The 20,405-nt window shown below is 41.3% G+C and overlaps 1 protein-coding gene across 4 annotated transcripts in view; it reads left to right on the top strand.

Annotated features, from left to right (window-relative positions):
- Nucleotides 1-20,405, top strand: part of flnba (filamin B a) — a gene marked incomplete at its 5' end in the record, with an annotated part of 180,105 nt that overhangs the window by 61,022 nt on the left and 98,678 nt on the right. For all 4 annotated transcript variants that reach the window (XM_079555971.1, XM_079555973.1, XM_079555972.1 and 1 more), the window contains 8 exons: nt 3,351-3,457; nt 3,577-3,712; nt 6,620-6,714; nt 9,897-10,044; nt 17,035-17,153; nt 17,231-17,305; nt 18,581-18,743; nt 20,131-20,331. In XM_079555971.1, the coding sequence (XP_079412097.1) occupies nt 3,351-3,457; nt 3,577-3,712; nt 6,620-6,714; nt 9,897-10,044; nt 17,035-17,153; nt 17,231-17,305; nt 18,581-18,743; nt 20,131-20,331 (1,044 nt within the window). The remainder of the gene's footprint in view (nt 1-3,350; nt 3,458-3,576; nt 3,713-6,619; nt 6,715-9,896; nt 10,045-17,034; nt 17,154-17,230; nt 17,306-18,580; nt 18,744-20,130; nt 20,332-20,405) is intronic.

Raw genomic sequence — 20,405 nt, 5'->3', positions numbered from 1 at the left:
TTTCGTCATTTTTTTGTCATTTTTTCGTCCATTTTTTGTCACGTTTTTGTCACGTTTTTGTCACGTTTTTGTCATTTCTTTGTCATTTCTTTGTCATTTTTTGGTCATTTTTTTGTCAATTTTTTTCACATTTTTGTCATTTTTTGTCACATTTTGAATTGAAATGATCATTTATGATTATGGCATCTACAGTCCATTTTTAAAACATCTTAATTTTATGAGGTTTTTCATTTGTGAGCCATATTAATCAAAACGATAACAAATAAGGGCTACACATGTCACTCTGCGTGTAATGAGTCCATCATGTATTAGTTTCTCAGTGTAAGTTGAATAACAGAAGTGAAGGCACTTTCTCATGATATTTATCTGTCGAGCACCTGTTTTGTCCGAGAGGGTCGAGGGAAATCAGTGCGAGACCTGAGACGCTGCACTCGTCTGAACGTTCAGGCTCTGCTTCCACATGAAGAGGGAAGATAATCTCTGTCGCGCGTCACACTGATATGCAGCCAAAACACACCGCGCCTGAGAGGAGAAGTTATGGCTATGCGACCGTACAGCGTGACCCAGCGTGACCCAGCGTGACCCAGCGTGACCCAGCGTGACCCAGCGTGACCCAGAGTGATAAAGGGATTTATTTAATTCTCTAACAGGCTCCCACACACACTTCTTCTTCATAATAACTTCTATGGGATTTTTAAACAACCGGGTCAAGTTTGAAGTAAATTCTTGATGGTCGAGCGGAAGGAGCGACCGTTTCACAGTATCTTTTAGGGCTGTGCAATTAATCGAAATTCGATTACGATTTCGATTACAACAGCAAACGATTACACAATTTGCATAATCGCAAAAAATCGATTATATATATTTTTTTAATTTTTATTTTCTTACATTTTTTTTAATAAATTTTAATTTTTGGATTTTTGTCACTTTTTTGATGAATTTTTGTCACTTTTTTAATGGATTTTTATATTTTTTTTGCTGGATTTTTGTCATTTTTTTTTATAGATTTTTGTCACTTTTTTGATGGATTTTTGTCACTTTTTTGATGGATTTTTGTCTTTTTTTTGCTGGATTTTTGTCATTTTTTTGATGGATTTTTGTCACTTTTTTGATGGATTTTTGTCACTTTTTTGCTGGATCTTTGTCACTTTTTTGCTGGATTTTTGTCTTTTTTCTGCTGGATTTTTGTCATTTTTTTGCTGGATCTTTGTCACTTTTTTGCTGGATTTTTGTCACTTTTTTGCTGGATTTTTGTCATTTTTTTGATGGATTTTTGTCACTTTTTTGATGGATTTTTGTCTTTTTTTTGCTGGATTTTTGTCATTTTTTTGATGGATTTTTGTCTTTTTTCTGCTGGATTTTTGTCATTTTTTTGCTGGATCTTTGTCACTTTTTTGCTGGATTTTTGTCACTTTTTTGATGGATTTTTGTCACTTTTTTGCTGGATTTTTGTCACTTTTTTGATGGATTTTTGTCACTTTTTTGATTTTTTTAAAGGCAACAAATAATCGTTTGAATAATCGTGATTTCAATTATGACAAAAATAATCGTGATTATTATTTTTTCAATAATCGAGCAGCCCTAGTATCTTTACAAATGTGTCCGTGTTCTTTCATCAAATGCTGGTTATCTGGAGGCGGATTAAACAGAAACACAGTGAGAGGAATGCAGTGTTTGAAGCAGAGATTAGCTCCGCGGGTCAAAGGCACAGGCTGGTTCTTTCTGCTGCCCTTAAACGTGTTGACTTCAAGGGTCCGATATTTGGAAGTGACAAATCTGTGGCGATTGTATTTGTTCTACTGGGTTTTGAAAGTCGTTTGTTTATTGTTTTTGTTGTGCCGTCAGACTAAGCATTCGGAGAATAACCAGGTTCAGCAGGTGCTTTTCTGTTACTCTTAGTTACGAGATACCAAATAATACAGGTTAGGGTTGGCCTCTGCCCCCTTTATTACCAGGAAAGTCTCACAGAGAAGATTACTACCTATTGTGCTTTTAAAGACCACAAACAAAATACAAAATGTCCTACCAGTGTTTCCTCAAGGTTTACTGGTGTGTCACTCCCTCATTAAAAACATGGCTGAAGTGTTGCCTTGGCACATTCACGTATTTCTGAGTAATCTGTAAAAACTCTGATTGCGGCCATTTTAGGGATAGGTTTGCCTGAGTCCTCCTAGGAACGCCCCCACCTCCTGGAGACGCCTCCGAGCTTTGGTCACCAGCCGAGTAACCAACCACTGCTCCTCAGCAGAACCCCCTCCCCACTGATGCCACAGACAGCGTGTGGAGGGGGCGTGTCTAAAGGCTCAGAGGTTCTTAAAGAGACAGAGGCCGATTTCAAGACATTCACTACAGCCATTTTGAGAGAGACATTTTATACAAGGCAGTTATTCTAATTTACTGCATTTACAGACCAACAGAAGGTTTGTCATCATTGTAGTGAGATATAGACTGGTGCTATGGGACTGACAAAAGCAGAACACCCCCTCTTTAAAGCAGAACACCCCCTCTTTAAAGCAGAATACCCCCACTGTAAGGAACTGAAGCATTTGATGATGTAGCAAACAAAACTATGTTTTAGAAAGTTTGTGTGTCGTCTGCATCAGCTTAACCTAAACTCAACTGTCACATTTATCTTGTGCCAAAGGGATTCAATGTAAATCTTATTGTCGTCCAATCACTCCGGTCACATTTACTCGAGCTGTAGCCTCTGTTTGTCCCATCTTTTTGGTTCAGCCCCAAATAAACACGAGCGCGTGGCCTGAGTCTGCCGGTCACTGAGCGCAAAACAGGGACTGGATTCATGAAAAACACGGACTGGACTGGACTGGACTGAGCAGGCGTAGCATTTCATAAAACAAAACCTTTTAAAGATGGGTGATTAGCGCTGCATTATAAGTCTATCGTCCTGCCAGGGCGGGGGCTCTGATGGCGAGGGGGGGAAACACTGTACTACGATAATTTACCGCTATGAGACTGAGGGAATATAAGCCAGTGTTTTAACTTAATGGTGAGTCTTTGTAACTGCTGTGTGCGCTCCAATCATTTTGAACTGCACAGCAGCCTGGGGACCAGGGCCCATATTCACATGGATCAGCAGCAGACGCGATGGTTTTCGATCAAGCTTTAGGCCGTGTTCTAAATAGTTTAGCTCGAAGGTTTACAGCGGATACGTTTGGCTGTGGCCTCGTGCAGACGCATGATAGACATTCAGCCCAATAAACGACTATGGACGATCGTAAACCTCTCCTACCAGAACATGAATTGGTCCCCAGACTAAATATCACTTGTGATTTTCGGCTACCGTCTTTGTGTCCCGTTTTCCTGACGTGTTTGTCTCTGTTTTGTCTCAGATTCGAAGGCCATCGTGGACGGGAACCTGAAGCTCATCCTGGGTCTGGTTTGGACCCTGATCCTGCACTACTCCATCTCCATGCCTGTGTGGGAGGGCGAGGAGGAGGTCAGTGCTTAAACCCCCCCACGTGTGCTTTCTGTCCTCACCTGTTATCGTTCATCCTGGATCGGGCTCTGGGAACCTGTGAAAGAAGCTTATTATTATGGTCTGTGTGTGACTTTCAGGCCGAGTCTAAAACCCCAAAGCAGCGTCTTTTGGGCTGGATCCAGAACAAAGTGCCCGACCTGCCCATCACCAACTTCAGCAAGGACTGGAGGGACGGCCGGGCGCTGGGGGCTCTGGTGGACAGCTGCGCCCCTGGTGAGGAACTAAGATACTAAAAAACTTCTTCTTCTTCTGTCAGTGCCGTCACTTTTCAGCCCAACACAGGCTCAATCAAAGTAATCCAGAAACAAATAAAGCTTTCTTGAAATGAGTAAATTTGCCCCCGAATCGTGTCAATAAGGCAAGATGTTTGGCTTTACCCCAATCCAAAAGCTTCTGGAAAAAAGCTGTGAAACTGTGACGAAAAACGGAGAAAAAGTGGCAAAAATGTCACAAGAAATTGACGAAAAATTGACAAAAATGTGATTAAAAAAAAAGACGAAAAATTGACGAAAAATTGACAAAAAATGACGAAAAATGTGACAATTTGATCAAAAATGTGATTAAAAAAATGACAAAAAATTGACGGAAAAATTACAAAAATGACACAAAATGTGATAAAAAAAAAAGACAAAAATGTGATAAAAAAAAGACAAAAAAGTTACAAAAATGAGTGTAATCCCCAACAAAAATATTATGGAAAACAAATCTGACGTGAGGAAAAAGATCCTCTCGGTTCAGGCGGGTGTTAAGAGGTTAAGCAGCGCTAGCCTGCAGTTAGCTTTGCCCGTTAGCCTTTTAGCTTCTTCTTCCTGATTCCATTATTGCGTATTGGTGACTCCGACCCGGAGGCAGGAAAGCTGCAAATGTGTTTTTCTGGCCAGAGACACCAGGGGGAGATGAAAGACCCTCCAATCATCCCATAAACACTTGTATCACCCCCACAGGGAAAGGATTTATTATTAAGGTAAACACGTTACTTAGTGCTGCTTTAAGTCATTTGATTAATTATGCCAAAGTTAAGGCCTTAACCTCTTAACTCCCACCTGAACGGATCCCATTTTCTCCAGTTTGGCTTTACCCTAATCAAAAAGCAATCAAAAAACACCAAAACAGCCACAAAAAATAAGAAGAAAACAAGGATGTAAACGCAACAAAAATGTGACAAAAATGTGACAAAAAAATCAACAAAAAATGTGACAAAAATGTGACAAAAATGTGACAAAAATTCAACAAAAATGTGACAAAAATGTGACAAAAATGTGACAAAAATTCAACAAAAATGTGACGAAAATTCAACAAAAATGTGACAAATTCTACAAAAATTCTACAAAAATTCTACAAAAATGTGACAAATGTGATAAAAAATGTGACAAAAATGTGACAAATGTGATAAAAATGTGACAAAAATGTGACAAAAATGTGACAAAAATTCGATCAAAAATTCGATCAAAAATGTGACAAAAATTCTACTAAAAATCAACAAAAAATCAACAAAAATGTGACCAAAAAAAAAAAACATACAAAAGGTGACACAACACAGTAACAATGCGAGGAAAAAGATCAGTTTTGTGGGTCTTAGCTTTCAAATGAGGTGTTACACAGGCCTATATAACAGAGGACAGAATGCATTTGGTTTTGGCGGGTGGTAAGAGGTTAAATGTCATTAGAAAGCACAACATCTGATTAACTGGCCTTCAACTAACTGTAATGACACTGACTGGATTATAAACATGTCACAAAACGCATTAAACTGCAGATATACCTGAAACTGTACATGTGTTTGCTCTCAGGGTGTTGCTTGTTGTGAATATTGAAATCTCTCCATATTTCTCTGTTTGATAAAATGTTTGCAAATCTTTTAGAAATTAAATATGCTCCGATTTTTTGAGTTCGTGGCATTTAAAATATAACTTTCGAGCATTAAAAGCATTAAATGTGAAGTGCTGCTGCTGCTGCTGCTGCCTGTGTAAACCCTGTAAATCCTGAATATTCACAGTGGGACAAACAACCAGCAGTTTCTTTGTTTTTTTCAATCACTCAGTTTCCAAGTCGAGATCTGCCTCCATCACTAAACTGCAACCATTGTGAACTTTGTAAAGTGTAGCCTGACTCTCCCGGGACCGGCCCCTTTGACATCTGCCCATCCTGCCATTAATCATGTTGCTATTACACGCAGGGGCGTAGCACCAAATTCTGGGCCCTAGGTACAAACTATCTTGGACCCCCTTCATGTTTCTGACAGTGCAGTTGATTTATTTTCAATTATAACTTTATTATATACAGCGACCGAAAAATCTAGATTAGTCCTGGATACTTAGTTCATTGTTTTGTTTTTGTTTGTTGTGAACTCGATGTTTGACTTGAAGTTTCATCTGGATCGGCTTCAGTTACAGAAATTGAATAACCTTCAATCCCGGTGGTGATGTAGATGTTTAACCTCTTAACTCCCACCTGAACTGATCCAATTTCATCCAGTTTGGCTTTACCCTAATCAAAATGCTTCTTGGGGAAAAAAAAGCACCAAAACAGCCACAAAAAATAAGAAGAAAACAAGGATGTAAACGCAACAAAAACGTGACAAAAATTCAACAAAAATGTGCCAAAAATTCAACAAAAATGTGACAAAAATGTGACAAAAATGTGACAAAAATTCAACAAAAAAGTGACAAAAATTCAACAAAAATGTGACAAAAATTCAACAAAAACGTGACAAAAATGTGACAAAAATTCAACAGAAATGGAAAAAATAAAATAAAAAAAAACATAGAAAAAGGTGACACAACACAGCAACAACGCAAGGAAAAAGATCAGTTTTGTGGGTCTTAGCTTTCAAATGTTGCGTTACACAGGCCTATATAACAGCCAAAGAGGACAGAGTGCATTTGGTTTAGGCGGGCGGTAAGAGGTTAAATTGGTGGTGAAATATTCTGCAGCATAATGATTATTAGCACCACATTAAACAGGACGACTGCACCAGGGACAGAGGATATTTGTGCTGGGAATAACACATGTGTGACTTTAAAGTAGGCGTTAAAATAGCAAAAAAAAAAACACCCTGCTCTGGCCCCCCCCACCTTGATTATACGTATGTTTTGTATGTAACGTGTGCTCTGATTCCAGGGCTGTGTCCGGACTGGGAGACCTGGGAATCGAAGCCGGTGGAGAACGCTTCAGAGGCCATGCAGCTGGCGGACGAGTGGCTCGGCATCCCACAGGTCAGAACCAGAACTTAACACATGAATCTGAGCACAAGCTTTATCCCTGCGATTCAAGGTGAATGAGTTTAGGGCCTCCTCCCACTCAGGGAGATTTTTAATAAACATGGCATGTCCTACCATTTCTATGCGGACGACTGTTAAATTTATATGCCAATCACCAAAAACAGCCACTGCCCCCTGACACCCCTGCTCGACTGTCTCGGTGACGTCTTGGTTATCCCAAAATTTCTTAAAATTAAATGAGGGAAAGACAGAAATTGTTCTGTTTGGAAATGCCCTCACTGACTTGGGACCCCCAGAGCATTATGTGCTTCCCAAAGTCACCAGCCTCGGCGTCACCATAGGCAGCGATTTGAAACTAGACAAGCAGGTCAATGGCGTTTTAAAATCAAGTTTTTATCAGCTTCGTCTTTTATCGAAAGCCGTCGTGAAGCCGTTTTTATTTCTTCTCGTCTGGACGACTGCAATGCCCTTTATTCAGGCATTGAGTTCTCCGTCCAGAACTCAGCAGCACGACTTCTAACAGGAGCCAGAAAACGCCAGCACATCAGCCCTGTTTTAGCTTCTTTGCTCTGGCTGCCTGTACGTTTTAGAATTGACTTTAAAATGTTTGTTTTTAAAGCTTTGAATGGACCGGCCCCTCAGTATATTGTAGACCTCATCCCAATCTATCCTCCGGTGCTCTCTGAGGTCTGAGGCCCGGCTACAGCTCGTGGTTCCTAAGACAAAGCGTAGAACCAGAGGGGACAGGGCGTTCTAAGCTGTGGAACGCTCTGTCCCCCCCACGCCCGAACGGCCCCCACAGTGGAGTGTTTTAAACCATTTTTATTCTCGGGCTTTTAACACCGCGTGAGTTTGTATGGTCCCCGTGTCTTTTATTTATTTGATCTTGTTGGTTTTATTGTTTTATCTATTTTATTTTTATTAATGTCTTTTACAAACTATTTATTGTTTTATGCAGGTTTTAGTCTATTTTTTGTTTGATTTTTAAGCTTTTTTTTTGTGGTAGAGCTAATAAGTATTGTATCTGTTTTTAGGATCTCATGTGCAGCACTTTGGAAACATTTTTGTTGGTTAAATGTGCGATACAAATAAAGTGGATTGGATTAGTGAATAATCCAGTAGGGCAGACTTGTGTAGGGCAGACTTGTGCAGGGCAGACTTGTGCAGGGCAGACTTGTGTAGGGCAGACTTGTGTAGGGCAGACTTGTGTAGGGCAGACTTGTGCAGGGCAGACTTGTGTAGGGCAGACTTGTGCAGGGCAGACTTGTGTAGGGCAGACTTGTGTAGGGCAGACTTGTGTAGGGCAGACTTGTGTAGGGCAGACTTGTGCAGGGCAGACTTGTGCAGGGCAGACTTGTGTAGGGCAGACTTGTGTAGGGCAGACTTGTGTAGGGCAGACTTGTGTAGGGCAGACTTGTGCAGGGCAGACTTGTGCAGGCCAGGCTTGTGCAGGGCAGACTTGTGCAGGCCAGGCTTGTGCAGGGCAGACTTGTTTGTCTCTCCTGGACGTGCAGCCACCGGGGCAGCAGCAGCAGAGCACAGGTTTACTGAACATCTGCAGAACGTTGCATAACAAAGGTGTGTGTTCAAAGCACCAGGAAGTAGGAAGTGTTTCCCTCTGTTGTTTTTTACCTTAAGGTCGAAAGTCAAAGTTCAGAACTTCCTGTTTTGTGAAAAGGAAGCCGTGATTTGTGTCGTTCAAACCAGAAAGGATTTTCCATGTTACTTAAAGGGACTGTACGGAGTTTAAAAATGTTAAAATCATGTATTTTCCTACATGTTCCTCCATGTCCTCATGTGTAGAATGAGCTCAGACCTGTTCACCACAACTGCCTCTAAAATCCTGCACTGTCACTCAGAAAGGTCTGAAGTGTCGTCATGCACGAGCTTAATATAGAAGCTGCAGTTACACGTATGACCTGAGGTGGCAGTAGTTGAGTATAAAATGGCTAGCTTGCATCTAGCCCCTTTAATGTGCATATGACACATTAGATTAGACATAATTTTGCTAAAAACATAGTTCTAACAGTTATATTATAGATTTTGCTAAAGATTGTACCCAGATTTCTTTAGTTTTTGTGATGTTTATAGTTTCACTTCCTTATTGGACACCGACAGGAAGTGACATAGATGAAGGCAAACAATTTTAAACTGTTGCCGTGCCGACCATGTGAAATCAGATGGGAAATGAGTCAAACTGCTGTGGAAGTTTACTTCTATGTCGCTTCCTGTCTGTGGCTTAAAGGGGCTGGATGCAAGTTTGCCATTTTATACTCACTGCTGCCACGTCAGGTCATACGTGTAACTGCAGCTTCTATATTAAGCTAAGCTTGTGCATGACGGCACTTCAGACCCGAATGAACACCTTTTTGAGTGACCGTGCAGGATTTAAGGGCAGTGTTGTTTTTGGCCCTTTTAGTTTTAGTCTTTTGGAGAAAATGCTTTTAGGTTTAGTCACATTTTAGTCATTTCAAAATGTGATCGTTTTAGTCACGTTTTAGTCAGACGAAAATTAAAAAGGTTTTTGTCAAGTTTTCGTCTGTTTCATTTTAAGAAGTTATAATTAATTTCGATAAGTCTTGGAAATTGGGATAAATAAAAGCTTCTATAGCTTTTGACAAACAGATGACACCACGATCGGCTCTGGCAGAAGTGTTAGGCCGACTGTGAACAGGACTTTTCCCTAAATGTCTCGTCATGTTCTCGTCCCCAAAGAGCTCATTTCAGCTCGTCATCGTTACGTCATCGTCATTAAAAAAAGGGGCGTCAACGAAAAGATATCGTTATCGTCCTCGTTGACGAAAACAACACTGGTTAAGAGGCAGTTGTGGTGAACAGATCTGAGCTCATTCTACACATGAGGACATTGTCGGAACATGTAGGGGAGGAAGATACATAATCTTTACATTTTTAAACTCTGTATAGTCCCTTTAACTATTCAAATAAAATCAACTTTTCTGCCAAACATTTCTTTGTTAATGTTGCTGCTTCACTGAAATAAAGTGATAATCATGCTGCTGATGTCATCCTTATAGATAGGTCATATTTTCAAAAGCGTTAAACCTGTTATTTGCACTTATGATTTATGAAAGATTTATGAGAGAAATACGTCCAGGCTGTAATGTTTCCTTTAAAATAATTCATTTAAATAACCATAACCTTGTGTGTTTGTGCAGGTGATCGCTCCAGAGGAGATCATCGACCCCAGCGTAGACGAACAGTCCGTCATGACCTACCTGTCCCAGTTTCCCAAAGCCAAACTCAAACCTGGAGCTCCTCTCAAGCCCAAACTCAACCCCAAGAAGGCGCGAGCCTACGGACCAGGTACAGGCCCAGGCCAAGCTCTAATCCACACATTCTTATTTAACCAGGTAAAAAATAAACATACATCTAAGGTGAAACAGCTGCAAACATCACGGCTTTGTACACATTCTTTCAGTTTAGATTTGAAAGAGTTTGGAGAGACTGATTCTAATCAAAAGGAGCACAACATGTAAAAGCCTTTTCCTCCATGTCAGTCCTCACATTAGGAACTGAAAGGGGATTCGATCCTGTTGTAACCGGTGCTTGGTTTGAGAGTGACTGTAAATAAGAGGGAAGTAAAGCAAGTAATGTTTTGTAAATTAATGCAAATGATTAAAACGTGGTGAGGAGAGAGAGCCGACCATGGGAGTGAAGGAGACGGTGGTGAGTGAGGGATTTGAGATTGGAAATGAATCTAAGCGCTTCCGTGGTGAACTGTGTCCAGCGACCACAGCGACTCAGCAGCTGCACGTCTGTAAATAATGTCCCCATAATCCAAGACTGGCAGGAAACGAGAGGAAAAGATTTTATCCTTAAAGGGGGGTATTCTGCAAAATGGACTTTTTCTGTGACTGTGACTAACCCAGCGTTATCTCAGGAGGAAGATCAGCCTAGTCTAGTGTTGGAAACATTGAAACCAGGCGTTAAAGTTGTTTTTAACGTGTCTAAAGTCCAATGCTTTTCAATGGGGGCCTAGTGGCGATATGGAGGTACTACAGCAATGGCGACCCCCAGTGTGGTGGTCATTGTGTCAGGCATATCGGGGACAGGAAGTGAATCGGAGCTAGCGAACGCTGGAGAATCGGGGCTGTGGTGTTTAGCGCAGCCTCGCATGTTTACGGCGGCTCTTTGATACTTTACTGATCTCACAGACGGAGAAAGTGTTAATTAGGCAATGTGTAAATTATGTCTGCTTTATTTATGTAAAATACATTGAAATAAATAATTGTAATGATGATAGAAATAATAATAACGATTATGAAAGATTTGACAAAGCAACAGAACAAGTTGTAAATTGTGTATATTTATAGAAAATACAAATAAACAAAATAATGATGATGTTGATGATGATGTAAATTATAATAATTATAAACGATCAGATTTGACTAAACAAAAACACAATTGACTATTTACAAAATGTACAATCTATGATAATATTTATAGGCCTATATATTTACACACAAGGCAGCAAATATAAGATTTAAACAGGTTAGGTCGTCATAAAGCCTTTCTCGTGGGTAGTTTGCATCTATATGACTGGAAAAACGGAAAAACAATAAAAATTAAAGCCGCAAGCGGCATCGAACGGCCCTCGCGGGCCGTGCCTCCTTTAGCGCCTCTATCTATCCGTGCCACAACCCTACCAAGGGCGCCAGCGTTGCCACAATGCATTTTATTGTCCTGATGTGTCATTAATCTTGTCATTAGACATCAAAACAAAATTTTTAGCCTCTCCATGTGAATAATGGCTCCAGCCTGCAGAGGGCGCTAGCGCGCCCATAAACTTTCTAATTTAACAAGTAGCATCAGACGGCCCTAACTGGCCGTACTTCCATGTCCACTGTCCACAAGCTCTTGACAGAGGGCGCTAACGCGCTGTAATGTTGCATAATGTGACATTTATGTGTCAGCCTCATTACAATAACATGGGGGCCCCGGGCTTCACCATGGCAACACCGTACAAAATACGGTATGGGTCCCATTGGCTTTTTGGATCGGGACGCCATCAACTATTTTGGTGCCGAATTTCATCCATTTCCGACAAACTAATTTTTTTCCCATAATGCAATTTTTCTTCTGCACCTATAGGGGGCGCTATCGCGCCCAATGGCACTTTTTCACATTTGCTGTGTCCAGGGGTGAAAGGTGAATAAAATGTATATTTCCGATTTTTACTCGGAGTTTGTTTGCGCAAATTGGAGCAATTTTTAGTTTCTGATGAATCGCAAAATACTTCGTAAAGATTGCGGCTTCGCCGCAAACAAACCGTAAAACTTAGCCGAAAAATTTGGATAACTTTTGATGCCCCACATCTCGAGATGAACTGGAGCAATTTTGAGCTCATTTGGTGAAACGCCCTAGGAGGAGTTCGTTAAAATGCGATGTCAGCGAAAACGCTGACTCAGCATTTTCCAGACTTCTTGTCAAAATGGCAGACTTCCGGTTTGTCACGGGGCGTGACCACAATAATATTTTTTGTATGTCGTCACGTGACGAATATCTGTACCGAATCTCGTCGCTCTACGACAAAGTTGACGTTGGCTCCGGTTGGTCCCGCCTCCATCGACGCAATGTATTTTGATTCACCATGGCAACACCGTACAAAATACGATATGGGTCTCATTGGCTTTTTGGATCGGGACGCCATCAACTATTTTTGTACCGAATTTCATCCATTTCCGACAAACTAATTTTTTTCCCATAATGCATTTTTTCTTCTGCACCTGGAGGGGGCGCTATCGCGCCCAATGTCACTTTTTCACATTTGCTGTGTCCAGGGGTGAAAGGTCAATAAAATGTATATTTCCGATTTTTAATCGGAGTTTGTTTGTGCGAATGGGAGCGATTTTCAGTTTTTGATGAATCGCAAAATACTTCGTAAAGATTGCGGCTTCGCCGCACACAAACCGTAAAACATAGGCAAAAAAATTGGATAACTTTTGATGCCCCACATCTCGAGATGAGCTGGAGCGATTTTGAGCTCATTTGGTCAAACGCCCTAGGAGGAGTTCGTTAAAATGCGAAGTCAGCGAAAACGCTGACTCAGCATTCTCCGGTCTTCCTTTCAAAATGGCGGACTTCCGGTTTGTCAGGGGGCGTGGCCACAATAATATTTTTTTTTAGTCGTCACATGACGAATATCTGTACCGAATCTCGTCGCTCTACGACAAAGTTTACCTCGGCCCCTCCCCCATTGGCGTAATGTATTTTCACTATTGTAGGTGGCGCTGTCGCGCCATTTTTTTTTTCCCCAATATGAAACACACATTTTAATTAATTTTTCACCGGACCTGAATTTTGGGCAAAGTTTGGTGAGTTTTCGACTATGTTCAGGGGGTCAAATTCCTGCTCAAAGAGCAGAAGAAAGAAGAAGAAAGAAGAAGAAGAAAGAAAGAAAGAATAATAATATTTCCGAGAAAAACAATATCGTCGCTTTCGCGACGATATCATATTATACATTTTTGGAAAGCTTTCAACGATCCGCACGCATCCGTGGGGGTCCTGGGTGGATGACGAGCGCTTCGCGCTCGTCATCCACTATATACCCCCATTCACACTATATACCCCCATTCATTTTAATACAATAATAAGTATAAAGGGCCCACACCTCCGGTGTGGGCTGTCACTGTTTTACATGGGGAGTTTACGGTTGACATGGGGACAGCGCTTCGCGCTGTTTTTGTGCGCTCCGCGCACTTAGGTTCAGTGCGCTGCGCGCACTGCGCTGTGATTGCGATTACAATAGGCCCTTGCGACGGCAGGCCGCTCGGGCCTAATGATAAGTAGATATGGTTTAAACACATAAATTGTACTGATCATAAAAATATGAATACATTTTAAAGCCGGTCGAACTGCGCGCCTGTAAGACGCATGCGCAGAAGTACTAAATATATTGTGCTGAGTTAAAACAAACTTCTTTCAAAACAGCACTTTTGATTTGTATTAAAATGATGTCATACAAAGCATCATGTCTGTGTCGAGCTATTTTTTTTATTCGACTCCAACATATTAATCAGTGTCTTCTAACTGTCCCCGATGCTGCCACAACTGTTTTCTAACTGTCGTAAACTTAAATTGGCCAATGCGAAGCTTGCGCATGCGCTAAACCCCTGTGTCCAGTTCTCTTCCTGTCCCCGATATGCCTGACCCAGTCATAAAGCAGAGCAGCCATTGGTCATAGCTAACGTTTGCACACGCTGCATGAAGCTAACTTAGCTTCCTGGTTAGCATTGTTTGGGCTGTTGAACCACTTTGCTCCTCTCTGTATCTCGGTGTCTTTGTTTAGTAGCAAAGTATCTCCATAATTCAGCATTTGTTAAAGTAGTGCTGGAGAAATGTGAGAAGCTTTTTCCCTTCTTTGTTTTCCTGCTCTGGCTGCTTTGACCATGACCATATATGGGCAATCCCAAACATGCCCGACTGTATTTGTAGCTTTTGGGATTCCCTTAATAACCTCATTACTTGCATGGAGAAACTGTCATTTAATGTAGTGTGTTTTTCATGCAAAATTGACAAATAATATTCCTGATAAAAGATTCTACACTGTAAAAGAGAAATCTTGATAAGTTGAAGATAAAATGACTGAAATGAAGTATTTGAATATTTCATCTTAAAGCTGATTCTTCCTGATTTTTCCTGTTCAAACAGTGACAGTTTTTGTTTCGGCCCAAACGTGTTTGTCGCCGTCAGTCCCTCCTGTGTGTTCATTATAAGCACATTTCACGCCCTCATACAGCCTTTGGTGAGAAGGTGAAGCCGGGGCCACGCCCGAGATAAAGTCCACACGTTTAGATTAGACTTGGATCCATTGCTCAATAAAACTTTAGGTGAAGACGGTGCAACAAGGGCTGTGTTTACAACAAACTGAGGTGGCAAAAATAAAAGTAACTTGTCTTAAATTCGTCTCCATGGATGTGACAAAGTCGGTAGATTTTCATATTTAAAGGGATTGGATGCAAGTTGGCCATTTTATGTTCACTACTGCCCCCTCAGGTCACACATGTAACTGCAGCTTCTATATTAAGCTGGTGCATGACGGCACTTCAGACCCGAAGTAATAACTTTCTGAGTGACAGGATTTCAGAGGCAGTTGTGGTGAACAGGTCTGAGCTCAGTCTACACAGGAGGAGGGAAATATTTCAGGATTTGACATAGGGCCTCATTTCCTAGTTTTCCGGAGTGTTGTTGATTTCTGGAGATATATATATATATATTTTAAATTAATGCAGTCCTTACATTTCAAGAGTTTAGTGGTGCTAGGCTAGTGCATTTCTATGGTATGGCCCTTAACTTTTTATGCCTAAATCAGGACAAAACTGAAGTCATGGTTTTCGACCCTCGTGGCCCTAATTGCCCCCCTCCTGACCTTGGCTTTTTGTCTGATTTTGTCAAGCCGGTTGTTTCCAATTTGGGCGTAAGAGTGGATCCCGAACTCAAATTTGAGAAACAAATCAACGCAGTCGTTAAGTTTTTTCCACTTAAGAAAACTGTCGAAGTTCAAGTCCATTTTATCAAGGCAGCATTTTGAGACTGTAATACATGCCTTTGTAACGACCAGGTTGGATTACTGTAACGGCCTTCATGCTGGTGTGAGCCAGGGGGCGCTCTCGTTCAAAACGCTGCAGCTCGGCTTTTAACAGGGACACGGAAACATGACCAGATCTCAGCGGTTTTAGCTTCTCTCCATCGGCTCCCAGTCAGATTTAGAGTTGATTTCAAAATTCTTCTCTTTACTTTTAAAAGTGTGAATGGCCCCGCCCCCTCCTGTCTGTCTGACCTGATTCAGCCTCAGCCCCCCCTTGTGCTCTCAGGTCACGCCCCCTCTCGTGCTCTCAGGTCACGCCCCCTCTCGTGCTCTCAGGTCACGCCCCCTCTCGTGCTCTCAGGTCACGCCCCCTCTCGTGCTCTCAGGTCACGCCCCCTCTCGTGCTCTCAGGTCACGCCCCCTCTCGTGCTCTCAGGTCAGTGGATCAGCTGCAACTGGTTGTTCCAAAAACCGAGCGCAAACTTCGGGGAGATCGGGCCTTCTCTGTGGAACCAGCTCCATTAGATCAGAACGGCCCAGGCCCTGTTTTTAAATCTCTCCTAAAAACGCACCTTTTTTCTCTGGCGTTTAACACAAATTGATGTTGCTGCTGCTGTTGTTGTACTTTTTTCCTCATATTTTTTACTGTAAATATTTGTATCTGTTTCTGTGTGCGGCACTTTGGCCACTGTACAGTTTTTAAAGTGCTTTAGAAATAAAGTTGGTATGGTGTGGTATCAGCTAGCCTGCATTAAAGACAGTGTGACCCGCTCCACAGAGCACCTGAGGCAAATCACTGATAACACCAGACTAACCATATACATGTCTGTGTCCATAGAGTCATGTTTGGAATATAACTGACCTGCATCACATGAATGATCGCATTTTGAGGGACTATTTTCTAGCAGATCACTCCGCCGCCGCGTAGCTTATACAACCACGAAGCTGATGCTGCTCAGATATAAGTTATTTTAAATGATTATTATTCTTTATTCATACAGGTGGTCTCTTGAGACTCAGTGTCTCATTTGCCAGAGAGACCTGTTAAAACATACAAGGTAAATAACAGTTAATAAGACAACAGTGGAACGATTAGACTTGAACACAATACTAAAAACAAGAGCCGACACATGGAGGAAACTCCTTTACGAGGGATTTAAACTGATGGAAGGTCAGGAGATGATCCACATAAAAGGTTTTCTGAGCCTCATTCCAGACATTTGGTGCGAAGTAGCAAAAGGCCTTCTTGGTTAAAATGGTTAAAATGACTCTATGGACACAGACATTTATATGGTTAGTCTGGTGTTATCAGTGATTTGCCTCAGGTGCTCTGTGGAGCGGGTCACACTGTTTTTAATGCAGGCTAGCTGATACCATAGAAATGCACTAGCCTTGCACTAGCCTAGCGCCACGAAACTCTTCAAATATAAGAACTGCATAAATTACAAAAAAAAATATCTCCAGAAATCAGCAACACTCTGGATAACAAGGACATGAGGCCCCATGTCAAACATCCTGAAACATCCCTTTAATTTTAACTTTAATAAAGTCTGTATCGTCCCTTTAAAAAGGTTAGGTTCTCATCCAACTCCATTCTTTGATCACCCACTGCAGTTACCGCATGTTTTGAGGGCAAAAATACTTGTTGTACCAGATAATTTAGTACTTTACAACTCAAAGTTAAACCTATACCTATATCCAGTACTTGAATTGTCTTGTCAGTTTTTGTGTCTTTATTTCTCCTGACCTCGTCCATGTCTCCGCAGGCATCGAGCCGACAGGGAACCGGGTGCTCCGTCCCGCCGTCTTCACCGTGGACACGTTCAGCGCGGGACAGGGTAACGTGACTGTGTACCTGGACCAGCCGGACGGCACCAGGGAGGAGGTACCGAAGGCATGAACGTTAAAGTCACTGGTGTAAAGCATGAAAGGCACTGATCTGGGGGTGTTTTTTATTCACAGCTGAAGCCAGAGCTGAACGAAGGGAAGAAAACCTACACCGTCACCTACATCCCTCAGGTCATGGGCTCACACAAGGTAACAAATACAAAGCCTCGCTGTGCTTTAACCTCTTAGCTCCCGGCTGAACCCAGAGGATCTTTGTCCTCACGTCAGCAGATTATTTTTCCATCATTTTTTTGTTGGGTATTCAACTCATTTGTGTAACTTCTTGTCATTTTTTTGGTCATTTTTTGTCACATTTTTGTAATTTTGTGGTCAAATTTTTGTCATGTTTTTGTCTTTTTGTCACTTTTTTTCTTTTTTTTTTTTTCTTCAATTTTTGTGATTTTTTTGTCACTTTTTTTTTCATTTTTTTGTCATATTTTTTGTATTTTTTTGTCACATTTTTGTAATTTTTCCGTCACATTTTGTCAAATTTTTGTCATGTTTTTGTCACTTTTTTTTTTGTCTTAAATTTTTTTTCATTTTTTTTTTCATTTTTTGCTACATTTTGGTCATTTTTTGTAATTTTTGTGTAATTTTTGTGTAATTTTTGTATCAAATTTTTGGCAATTTTTTTTTGTCACATTTTATCACATTTTAGTCATTTTTTTCTTTTTTTGTCACTTTTTTTTTTCATTTTTTCTTCATTTTTTGTCACTTTTTTTTTCATTTTTTCTTCAATTTTTTACTCATTTTTTTGCCACATTTGGGTCATTTTTTTGTAATTTTTTCGTCACATTTTGGTCATTTTTTGTCACATTTTTTGGTCATTTTTTGTCAAATATTTATCACATTTTTGTCACATTTTTGTAATTTTTTCATTTTTTGTCATTTTTTGTCACTTTTTTTTCATTTTTTCTTCAATTTTTTAGTCATTTTTTGCTATATCTTGGTCATTTTTTTGTAATTTTTTTATCACATTTTGGTCATTTTTTGTCAAATATTTATCACATTTTTGTCACATTTTTGTAATTTTTTTGTCACATTTTTATCATATTTTTGTCATTTTTTTGTGTCATTTTTTTATCAATTTTTTTGTCATTTTTTGCTACATTTTGGTATTTTTTTTGTCACATTTTTGTATTTTTTTTGTCAATTTTTTATCACATTTTTGTCATTTTTTCGTAATTTATTTTGTCAATTTCTTGTGACATTTTTGCCACTTTTTCATAAATTTTTCATCACTTTTTTGTCACATTTCCATCATTGTTTTCGTCTCAGTTCTGTCACTATTTTCACACCTTTTTCCCTGAAGCTTTTGGATTGGGGTAAAGCCAAACTGTAGAAAATGTGCTCGGTTCAGGCGGGAGTTAGGAGGTTAATAAAAGTATGTGGAGCTCAGGGGCGTGTGGTGTGTGCTGTGCCCAGGTGACGGTGCTGTTCGCCGGGCAGCAGATCCCCAAGAGCCCCTTTGAGGTGAGCGTGGACAAGGCCCTGGGCGACCCCTCCAAGGTGACGGTGAAGGGGCCGGGACTGGAGCCCGTGGGAAACATCGCCAACAGACCCACGCACTTCGACATTTATACGGCAGGTCAGTGAACGCACCACAGCTACAGGGAGGTCAGTGAACGCACCACAGCTACATGCAGGTCAGTGGGTTAGGGTTAGGTCAATGAGAGCTTTCCAAGTCGGTGAATGAAGTTTTGACTTTCCAGCAATTTCAAGTGATTTACAGAAACTTTTTCTTGCTTTTATTATCATTTTCTTTTTCCTTTCAATACAATGGACTGGGATTCTGTGTCTTGAAATGAATGAATGAATGAACTATTTTGTATTGCGACTTGGATAAAGGCTAGACCCGCTGTCAATGAACGCTTATGTAAGCCAGGGCATTCTGTCAGGAAACTGGCAGCTTAAAGGAACAGGCCAGCGTTTTTCCACACTGAGATATGTTCTTACCTGAGCTGTGACGAGTTCTTTAGGACCTGTCTGATCTTCAGTCACGTAAACACAGCGCAGACGGCGTTAGCATTTAGCCTCTCCCTCTCTCCTCTATAGCTCCAAAACAGGTCAAGATAGAAGCTACCAAGCTCTTCCACGTTTCCCCTATTTAAATATGGTTACGTGAAGTGTTCCACTACAAAGTATAATTACACACAATTAAACAATGTGGATTTTCTATGGTGCTTTTATTAGAAACTATAGCGGTAGAAATATTCCCCATGTTAGGAGTTTGTCTCATACTGGTGTAAATGAAAACTCTCGTGCAGGAAGTAACAAACTGAACCCGGGCCGAGGGCGACGCTGCGGAGGAGCTGATCCCAGCGTAACTTTGACACAGATTTAGACACTTTTCAAACGTCCTGTGACCATATTTGGAAACAGGGCAAATGTCGTGTGACCCTCCAGGGTTTTAATAAAGTCTCCATCGCGTCTTCAAAGCACGTCCAGCTGCTCCGTGTGCAGGTCAGTCCCACGCCTCAAAATAACTCCTCCCATCAGCGCGAGCGTCTCGTCTTCTCTCGGGTCAGTCTCATGATCGATCACAAACACAAACGCTCCGTCTAAACTCGCCTTTTACACAAGATAACAACAAATAATCCGGTAAAAACGAAACAGAAACCTGCAGTGACACTGATGTCAAAGCTCCGCTAACAGCAACGAAACACTTCCTGTTGTCCCGACAAAATAAAAGACGTCAATGTTCCAGCCGCTGGGAGAGGGTTTGAAATGTTCAGTAATAAATGTTTGTCTTCGTTTTCCTGGTCGTCCGTTTTGCTCAAATAGAAATAAAGGCCTGTCTCTAATTGTGGCCTGGTTCCAATAAAGGCCTGGTCCTGATGCCCTCGAGTAAATAAAGGCCCCGCCCTATATTAGAGCATTTACGGTACTAACCTAATTAACCTGATGGGGACTTTTATATCAGTATATTCCCCATGATTACCAAACCCTGTTCTAACCGGCGTGTTCCCCTTCAGGCGCCGGGACGGGAGACGTGACGGTGATGGTGCGCGACCCCCAGGGCCGACAGAACAGTGTGGAGCTGGTGATCGAGGACAAAGGAGACTGTGTTTACCACTGCACCTACAAACCCACTCAGAGCGGCCCGCACTGCGTCACTGTGACCTTCGGGGGCGCCGCTGTGCCCAAGAGCCCCTTCAGCGTGGACATCGCCCCAGGTGTGAACCGCACACACCCTCACACACGCTCTGGTCTGAAGCTGGGTGCATGCACAGCGACCTTTGACCCCTCC

This window comes from Gobius niger (assembly GCF_951799975.1).
Source record: "Gobius niger genome assembly, chromosome: 5".
NCBI classification, from domain to species: domain Eukaryota; kingdom Metazoa; phylum Chordata; class Actinopteri; order Gobiiformes; family Gobiidae; genus Gobius; species Gobius niger.
The sequence above is the reverse complement of the archived record's forward strand: the minus strand, read 5'-3'. Positions and strand labels throughout refer to the sequence as shown.